The sequence below is a fragment of the Beauveria bassiana genome (assembly GCF_000280675.1).
Source record: "Beauveria bassiana ARSEF 2860 unplaced genomic scaffold BBA_S00110, whole genome shotgun sequence".
Lineage (NCBI taxonomy): Eukaryota > Fungi > Ascomycota > Sordariomycetes > Hypocreales > Cordycipitaceae > Beauveria > Beauveria bassiana.
In genome coordinates, this window is record NW_007930945.1 from 6,647 (window position 1) to 15,725 (window position 9,079).

The 9,079-nt window shown below is 49.1% G+C and overlaps 5 protein-coding genes across 5 annotated transcripts in view; 2 read left to right on the forward strand and 3 right to left on the reverse strand.

The window, feature by feature from the left end:
• Positions 1 to 177, forward strand: part of BBA_10258 (pol-like protein) — a gene marked incomplete at both ends in the record, with an annotated part of 5,267 nt that extends 5,090 nt beyond the window's left edge. Inside the window, one exon of the mRNA XM_008605355.1 lies at positions 71 to 177. Coding sequence (XP_008603577.1) covers positions 71 to 177 — 107 coding nt within the window. The remainder of the gene's footprint in view (positions 1 to 70) is intronic.
• Positions 178 to 604: 427 nt separating this feature from the next.
• On the reverse strand, positions 605 to 958 carry BBA_10259 (Ankyrin repeat-containing protein; the record flags this gene model as incomplete). The annotated part of the gene is made up of 1 exon (XM_008605356.1): positions 605 to 958. The coding sequence occupies one exon, from the start codon at positions 956 to 958 to the stop codon at positions 605 to 607; it is 354 nt and encodes a 117-aa protein (XP_008603578.1).
• Positions 959 to 2,149: 1,191 nt separating this feature from the next.
• BBA_10260 (uncharacterized protein) lies at positions 2,150 to 3,511 on the reverse strand (the record flags this gene model as incomplete). Its single annotated transcript, XM_008605357.1, has 1 exon — positions 2,150 to 3,511. The coding sequence occupies one exon, from the start codon at positions 3,509 to 3,511 to the stop codon at positions 2,150 to 2,152; it is 1,362 nt and encodes a 453-aa protein (XP_008603579.1).
• An 888-nt stretch (positions 3,512 to 4,399) lies between these two features.
• Positions 4,400 to 5,838, reverse strand: BBA_10261 (uncharacterized protein; the record flags this gene model as incomplete). The annotated part of the gene is made up of 2 exons (XM_008605358.1): positions 4,400 to 5,167; positions 5,227 to 5,838. 2 exons carry the CDS (start codon positions 5,836 to 5,838, stop codon positions 4,400 to 4,402), a joined length of 1,380 nt encoding a protein of 459 aa, XP_008603580.1.
• Positions 5,839 to 7,022: 1,184 nt separating this feature from the next.
• Positions 7,023 to 8,456, forward strand: BBA_10262 (uncharacterized protein; the record flags this gene model as incomplete). Its single annotated transcript, XM_008605359.1, has 1 exon — positions 7,023 to 8,456. The coding sequence occupies one exon, from the start codon at positions 7,023 to 7,025 to the stop codon at positions 8,454 to 8,456; it is 1,434 nt and encodes a 477-aa protein (XP_008603581.1).
• Between the last annotated feature and the right edge of the window lie 623 nt (positions 8,457 to 9,079).

Here is a 9,079-nt window from a genome sequence, read left to right on the forward strand (position 1 = left end):
AAATATATTCTAGGATAGAAAAAGGCCTGGTATTTGTGAGCTAGTATATCTGGTGTACTAGTGCTTGTAGTCCAGCATACAGCGAGGGCTGGAACGCATGCACTGGTACACATCATGTACTGGGATCGCCATGTACTAGGATACGGTATGTACTGGGATATAGCATCTACTGGCTAGCGCTTGACCGGCTAAAATGCGCTGGGCTGAGTGGTCAGCGTCCACTAGCAGGAGCTTGGCGACGTCTGTGTGCGCCAGCCGCGAAGAGAAATGGACAAAAACAAAAAAATCCTTGGACCGCTCTCGCGGATTAAAAAAAAACTATCCGCAGAACACTTCAAAGCCACGATTTATTTCGATTGCTGTCCCTCACTACGGATATTATCTGTGCGCTAGCTATCGAGGCGGATGGACAGAACATGATGGCCACGGTATGCGCTGACCTGACGAGGCTGTCCAAATTTAATCTTTATACTGGTCTTTAAGGTATTAAGAGTTTTAGTTAGCCTCCTATATCTACTTTCTCCAGAATATGTATAGAGTAGGACGCTTGACTTTGTCTAGCCGTGATACTCTCTTGGAAAGCCTACAGTGCCATGTATACCATCTAAGTTACGCGTGCGCCAAAAGACAAGAACATGTCAACGATATCTTCATATCCTGACCTCACGGCCATTTTCAGTGCCGTCATACCAGCCGCGTTCAGTGCATTGAGATTGACGCCTTGCTCGGCGAGCACGTCAACCATTGCCGCTCTCTGGAAACGGACAGCCAGATGTAAAGGTGTGCTACCTTTTTCGTCGGGCGAGTTGATATCGGCGCCAGCATCGACCAGTTTGCGGAGGATGCTGGGAGAGCCGTTTCGAACAGCTATATGAATTAGCCTTGAAGGCTTGCTCACGTCCTTGCTCATCGGTGTCTGGTTCAAAGACTGATCCAAAGGCATGCTATCTGGTGTCATTTCCGGCATGTCCACCAATGTCCCACCGGTGAGCTAGAAGCAGTACGAGGTCAGCGTCGTACTCGAGATTGTTGACTAAGGGATGAGTAGTACCGCTCAGTTTCTCCTACTGAATAGTTTGGTGTTGTACTAGTGGACCGTTGGGGCGCTTCTGGGTGCGCGCGGCTTCGTGTTGTCATTGCTGGTCTGTTTGCCCCGTATGACGTCGTCGCACGCCCCGTTGGCTGTGGCCATTGCTGCTTCTCCTATGATCCACTCATCGCCCCAGGGAATGTCGGTCGCGGTGATGCAGCAACCGAAATCGCTTATCAAAATCTGAATTGTTGCGGCTTCTGCATCGTTCTGGTCTCGGGACAAGGTGGCTGCAGGGTGTGTGCTCTCTGGCGGAGATAGATTCTGAAAATGGGAGTCATGACGCTGTTCGGATGATCGCGCAGCTATTTCAGGTAAATTCCGGCTCGGAGTCAAAAGTGCCGGGCCATTGTCTACAGAGCCATCTCGTGAGATTTGTTGACGCTGGCGTGCTCCTACTTTTAAGCTGGCCTCTGAGCTCGATGAATTTATGGCCAGGACGAATAAGGCGGACCTAGAGGTTGAAAACCCGCTGGACTGGTGGATTCGCCATGCAACAGGCTATCCCGTATTGTCCCAAATGGCGCTGGACTTATTCAGCTGCCCGGCAATGAGTGCGGAGTGTGAACGGGTTTTTCGCAGACGAAAAGGATTATCACAGATGAGCGGAACCGTGTTGGTTCAGATACAGTAGCAGTCATTGCGTGCCAAAAGCATCTGCTCCGATCCGGTATGCTGGGGTATTTCAGTTAGGGGAAAGGGCAACCTACCAAATTCATCGAGTAATCAGGCAAAGCCAACCAACCAAGTAAAGTAAGGCCTTTTAGTCAAGTAAAGCAAGGAAAGCAAAGCGATCTACCAACCAGGTAAAGTAATGGGGTCAATTTTGCCTTGCTTTGTTGTTGGACACACTGGTCAGCAGCTTAGTTTTTATGTTCTAATAGCCACATTTCGACAGAGTTGGATGACCGACTCAAAATAGTATTTCCATGACCAGATCAAGGCAAAAATTCAATTCCATAAGTAGAATACATGATTCCCATATGACTTCAATTATTTGTCTAAGGAAGAAACTTGGTCAAGTCTTAGAGGTGTGGCTAATAGTTTTCAATCTGTCAACTATTGAATCCATCTCAACTCAAGTCCTACACTTGCGCCAATTGTTTGTAGCTCCTCCTTCTGGTCTTTGGTTATTTCGCTATGCTCGAAAGGAATAGGCAGAATAATACGACGTAAAGAAGGATGACGCGACGAGGATAGACCCGCAAGCTCTAACTTTATAGCGTCTATCACAGAGTCCTCTTCTTCCCACTCCCACTCGTCATGGTCATCCAAGTCTGCCGTTAGCCGAAGCACCTCAAGGCTTGGAGGAAGTGCGCTTAGGAGTCTCTTAGTGGGTGATTCCGAGAAGCCCATCCCAATCAAAAAGGCCCATGGGAGACTTAATATCTTGAGCTTCCTCAGACGGGAAAGGCCATCTAGCGATGCTTGGATTTCTAGCGGAGGAGGGTCATAATCGCCAACGGAGTACGCAGGGCGGGTCATTGCACTGATAGTCAAGTCGGTGAGCGTATCAGCAACTTTGTTAAGTGCCGCAGCGGCCGTGTCAAGTCGTACCACGCCTTTGCTAACCTCCTCGTCAAGGTCAGGCTGGTAGAACCAGTGCCAATGCAGTCTTTGGAGCCCCTTCAATACGGACAGGACGGGTTCCAACCGGGATTCGCGCAGCCTGTATATGTCCAATGAGACTATCGACGAGGGAGCTGGCGCATGCGAAGCGGGCCAGGTAAATTCAGCCGGGTTATCAATAGATACTGATAGATTCTCGATGCTCGGGAGATAGAACAGGGGAAGAACATCGGCCGCGTTGCAAATGTCATCATGGTAGTATTCTTTGGCCCTAAACTTGGACGTGACGTGTCGAAGGATTTTATATGCAGGTAGTTGATAATTCTGTTGCGGCTTGCAAAGAGCGCATTGAAACATGCCTCCCCAGAGTCGGCTTCGAACCGTAAAGTTAGGCCCAAGAAAGAGAGACGTTAAATTAGGCAGCATGGCCAGGAGCAGTGCCACGATAGCATCGACGGTGCCAGATTGCAACTCGTGTATCCAACGATCGACAAACGGCACTTTAGTAGCTTTTATGATCTTTGATGCTTTGCTAAGTAGAGGCGCGTCGATAGGGAATGCGGGCAGCTCCGTGAGTTCGGTTCTACCTTGTACTCCATTTCCCTCGAGACGTAGGTTGCGAATGTGGCCTGACAGCTCGGGCCGCTCGACAAGGCTTCTCAGTAGCAGGACAACGGGCGGCATGGTACCTAAAACCCAGGTTGTCTCGATAGTCGAGTAAATAAGAGGTAGGGATAGAGCGTAGATGGATTTGCTGACCCTACTCATGGAGAGCAGGTCGGTCAACGGTAGCAAATTCAAGAGAGACAAGAGCAGCTCATTCGGCCAGTCTTTGAGCGACGTCACCGCCATCTTTTGACGTCCTCTGTCGGAATAGAAAAGTCTAACCGGAGCTGCTTGACTTGATTAGGCCCCGTGCCGATTGATAAGATAGAAGGGAGTTGTGAGACAAGAGAGGCTGCAAACTCGCCTGTTCCGGGTAAGATGACGGGTGGGCACGACAAGTCGAAAACCAGGCACCTTGAGGAGGCCGATTTGGTCTATATGTGAAGACTGTTGTAAGAGCATCATTGAAAATAGTCTGACGTGGCAACTTGAACATACTGTACGCGATAGGCAGAAGCTAAGCCTTTTGGGGTTCCAGTGCCCCCCAAGTTTTATGCGGAATGCAAAAAGAACTTGGACCAGACTAGGGCATCAGCGGGTCAAGGTACATTATCCCTGATAATCATTCCAGAAGTTGGCCTAAATTAGATGGAGAGGCACGGGGGCCGTGGTGGGAACTTGAGGAAAATTCGGCAACCCGCTGTACAAATGCACTGATCTTCCTCACGTGTCACGGCACCATTCCAGGAACATGCGAATGTCGTTGAGTCAGACGGTTTCGGATTACCATCAAACCACAAGCCATAAGGCTGTACCCACCGCATGTTAGTTAAACTAGGGAACATATTACATGCAACTATACCTTGAATAATACTTGCAATGCTCAGCCTTGACCAACGACTATTGGCCTACGTAACTTGACTCGCAACAAGGATATTTCAGTGGAAACGCAAACTACAGTAATCGCTCATCACAGTTCAAACGTAAAATCATCTAGCCAAAACTCAAGAGTTCTTACAAGGATCAAGAAACTAACCGACAACTACTAGCCAAGTCCAGGCCCCGATCCACATATACCCAAAGACGCAAGCCAGATGGAATGGATGAATACAAGGTGACTATAGAGGGGCGATTTTACGCTCGGAAATAGCGACTTGGCTTGTGTCTTCCAGGCGTTTCATCTGATAGCCGCTTTCCAGCACTGGATTCAACCTTGTCGGTATCTCTCGGTTCCTCGTGGCCTGATTCTTCACCATCCTGATCAGGGGCCCTTGACCTGCGGTGTGGTCTTGGCGGCGGCTTGCGATGAGGCGGTGTTTTCTTCTTTCCATGGTCAACTTCCTTGTCTCCCGAGTCTCCCGAGTCTCCAGAGTCTCCAGAGTCTCCAGAGTCTCCAGAGGCTCCCGACTCTACCGGGGTGGACGGCCTTTTCTTTGGCGGCCTTGGGGCCAAGTTGTTCTTTGGCGGCCCTTTTTTCTCTCTATTCGTGTCGACTTCTTTGTCTTCAGAATCTCCCACCTCATGTGGGGTGTCCACCCATTCTTTTGGTGGCCTGGGGGGTAGATTGTTCTTTGGCGGTCCCTTTTTCTTGCCACTGGTATCGACCTCTTTGTCTTCAGAGTCTCCCGTGTCTTCCGCATTTCCAGTGTCTGCCGGGGTGGGCGGCTTTTGGTTGGGTCTGGGGGCTAACTTGTTCTTTGGCGGCCCTTTCTTCTTGTCTCCGCCAGGCTTGTCAGCGGGCGGTAACCCGTTGCCCTCTTCAAACTTGGTTTTGATGCTCTTGAGCTTTCCTTCGTTCCTCAGCGTCTTGTAATCAAAGTCTTCCATTTCCTGATCCGCTGCAACCTTGTTATTATCCAATATATTGAGGCCTTTTACAAGCCTGTCGCAGCCCCAGTTATCCTGAGTCTTGTTAGTAATCTTTTCCTGGAAGTGTCCTTTCTGCAAGAGGTAATACATACGCCGCTACCACAGGGGGCCAGAATTTCGGGTTGCGCGGTTGCCGGATCGGCATCCCTCGGGAATGCGATTGCCACAATTCGAGCGCCGCTATCCTCGCCCAATTTCTTTGGATCAACACGACTCTTATAGTATTCGTGGAAAGCCATAACCTCACCACACCTCCCGCCATTTTTGTGTTTGTTTTTTGAACCTTCGCCGCAAGCGGTGAGGTCGTCTTGTACCTGACTATCTTCCTTGATCGGCTCGTTTGAGCCTTTTGCCGACGACGCGAAGATTATTTCTTTGCCAACAAGGAGGGTAGTCATCACGTTTGGAATCTTCTTTTTTCCTAGCTTATTTTCATCAACCATGTGCCTCATCTCTTTGAACGCATCGATGGCAATCTTCAAGAGTTGTCTATCCGATATCTTTGGCTCGACGTCAAATTCGAGATGACTAGCGTAGACAACTGACTGCTGCTTGGCAAATAGTTCACGTTCAAGCCGAATTTGAAGACCATCCTTGGGGATTGCCGGCTCCTCCTTTGGCAGCTGCGCGACCAAGACTTGGCCAAAGGCCAAGAGGATAGTAAGGTAGCACCATAGGAAACGTGTAATCTTGGGTAACTCCATGATTTCAGAGGGAGTTACACAAGCCTCGTTTCAAGAAAGTAGAAACAAGACTAAAAAAGGTAGTTAGCCATCAATCTTTGAAGGCAACCACAAATGGCTAAGCTAGTACTTACAAAGGTTTCTGGACCAGAACAGGCGCAAACTGGTTCTCGCTGCTTTGCAAAGAATGTAGCAGTCTAAAGGCCAAAGTGTGATTTACGAAATCGAATCGGCAAACACACGACTACAAATACTCATTTGATTCTCTTCACAACTTCAACTTGTTCAACATCCGTTGAATACCGAGCCCGATTCTTATCAGACCCGCCGCTTAATTTCAGCCTATTATGCGCATATTAGGCCAGCTGCCAGCGTGTCAGGCAACAAAATATAGTAACTTAGACTACATGTTTCACTATCTTTAGTAGTAGAGCTATAAATAACTCTAATAGTTGCCTATAATTTGTCTATTCAACCTCGGCAAAGACTCTAGCAGAGTGGCAAAGAGTATGTACATGATCGCTGGGTTATAGCTTAGGCAATAATACAATGGCAATATAGTCGCGCATGATGAATCGCGGTAATGCTGGTGTCTTTCTATCCTAGATTGTAGCAAAAATCCTGTCATTAATCTAGTCATATATAGCAATAATCTCCAGTATTTTGCCCAGAGGCTTAGTTTCATGCTTAGCAGTTGGCATGACTAGTAACACGACTAGTAGCATGTTCAGACCGCTTTTGTCTGCTCGTCCAACTGAATGACTCGGGGCAATCAAACCCATAAAGGTATTAGCTCACGAACGCTTGCGTCGACTGAATGTACCAGTATATAGTCTAATAATGCTTCAGACAATCAATATAGGTAATTTTAATTCCAATGCAAGTGGTTGACCCGGCAGTGCGGTTACGAGAAAGATGACTCTTGTGCTTTCGCAGCCGAATGGCGATGCCGCGAGCTGAGTTCGGTTGCCACAAAGAGCCATGCGGTAGCATGATGCTCTTGCAGGAGACGTATAGTTGGATGAGTATTTATATCCAAGCTTCTCGCCTTGGAATTTCTAAGAATCCTCAAAGCAATCAGTTTCCAATACAGACAGATTCACTACTCTTTTTTCAAGTTTCCTTCCTTAGGACATATAACTCTTATTACTTTCATAACTGCTTTTTACTTTCTCAACTGCTTTTCGGAGCCATCTTCAACAACCATGGTCAACATGATGCTCTGGACAGCTCTGTCCTTCTCTGCCGCCGTCGCACACGGCGCCATCATTCCCCGACAAGGATCGGGCGACATCAACTTGGCTGCACTTATCCGTAACGCGCCCCAAGTTCAACGTCATCAGAAGAGCATCCAGGGGGCCCTGAACAAGGGTCTTCCTTACTCAGAGGGCCTACTAGAAGCCTCCAAGAGTCTTGTCAAGCTGGATGGCTTGAAGGAAGAAGAGCGCAAGTGCTTGTATTTGCGCAACACTGTCAAACAAGATGGGTTCCAATCTTATATGGATATCAACCCCCACTCTGATGCTCCTGATGTGGTCACCGGAGACAAGGAAAAGAAGATTGAAATCACTACATCTACGGCAGTGGTTGACGTTGAGAGGCTTGGATGGAACAAGGAAGTGGCGACGGAAATTGGCGGCTCTGCCACGATTGAAGCGTCAGCCGGAATTGGCGTCTTCTCAGCCTCTCTCTCGGCGACCGTCTATGGCAATCAGCGCACTTCAGAAGGCCAAAACGGCGAAGCCTCCAAGCAGACTGAATTCAGACAGGACGTCCGAAGGGAGGAAGTTTGCCCCCCGAACAGTATCTGCCGAATTGTGACCTGGACTTACACCAGGACCATCAAGGGAAAGTGCTTCCTGAACCCTTATTACGACGAGCAGTGCGCCACTGGTAACAAGAGGAAGGGAAAGTACAGTCTTGGCCTTTTCCCCACCTGCCAGCCCTTGCAAGGCGTTGCCACTCAGTTTTTCGACTTTGACTACGACAACTATAAGTCTGCGTCTGGATTTGGCCCCGAGAACCAGGGCCTGAAGATGCACAAGCCGGAAATTGTCAAGGCCAACAAGTACGACGAAGACTGCACCTTTACGTACGCGCTGCGGGACGAGAATGGAACCCCCGTCAAGGCCACGGCAAACATCATTGAGACAGAGCCCGACTCCTCGGTGAAGAAGTCTGCCGTCACCAAGACGCCTAAAGCAGTGGGCTGGTTCGAAGACGAGGATGGTGTGAGATCCTGCGAGCTTGAGGATGGGTGGTTCATGCAGGCCAACAGCGCTTACTACATTCCTACGGAAGCTGGCGGACAGGGCGTTTGGGAGTACCGCGACGACCTCCCCGAGCCCCAAGGTCTCAAGGACAAGTGCCCCCAGTACTCTTCGCTTACCAAGAGAGCCGTGGCCGGCAGCAAGAAGGGCCCACCTCCCAACCCCCTTTTCAAGGTTGTCATTATTGACGACGGCGTGCCGGAATTCCTCAAGAAGCTGACCAAGACTAACAGCGACGGCTACGCGGCTAATCTCATCTTGAATCGCCGTCTTGAGGTTGAAGAGCCAGGCTACATCGTCATCGAGGGTCCGGGCGAGCCTGAGCCAGAGCCCTCTGCCCAGCAGTGCTTGGCTGAGCTCAACAAATAAGAGCAGGGAGCGAAGCATGACTATTCGAAGCCAGACTCTCTATTGCAACTGCCAATCAATTTGTGTTTAAGTGAAAGAGTTTGATGGAAAAAGGGTCTCTACTTGAAAGTTTAGGGAGCTACTTAGTCCTCATTAGAATCCAGATCATCTTTTTATTAATGAAAATGGTTGAGTCATTATTTGTTACTACTAACGCTGTCTAATATGATAGAGCCAGCGGCCAAGGGATAACTTCAAACATAGCTAAAACAGACGTTAACCTCACTTGAAAGCTTCCAAATATGTACGCTGGAACCGGATGGACGGTTTTGTACTGAGTGGGAAGACGGTGGTTCTTCCCTGTGTCGTCGAGGTGTGCCATTTTGGTGATTTTGGATCACGCTGTGCTTCCGGAGAAGCTGCATAACACGGACATATTTTGGGAGGGAAAGGGGGGTTGGATTCTTTACCTTAGCATCAAAACTATGCTGCGCACTCTCGCAAACACCTTCGACTCTGACCTAGCTTACCGCCGGCTGCGCTGGCATGGGCATGCCATCAATCTGACCGTGCAGGAATTCTTATTTAGGAAGAACGAGGATGCCTCCGACGAGACGATCCGTCAGGTGACACTCCTATCCCAC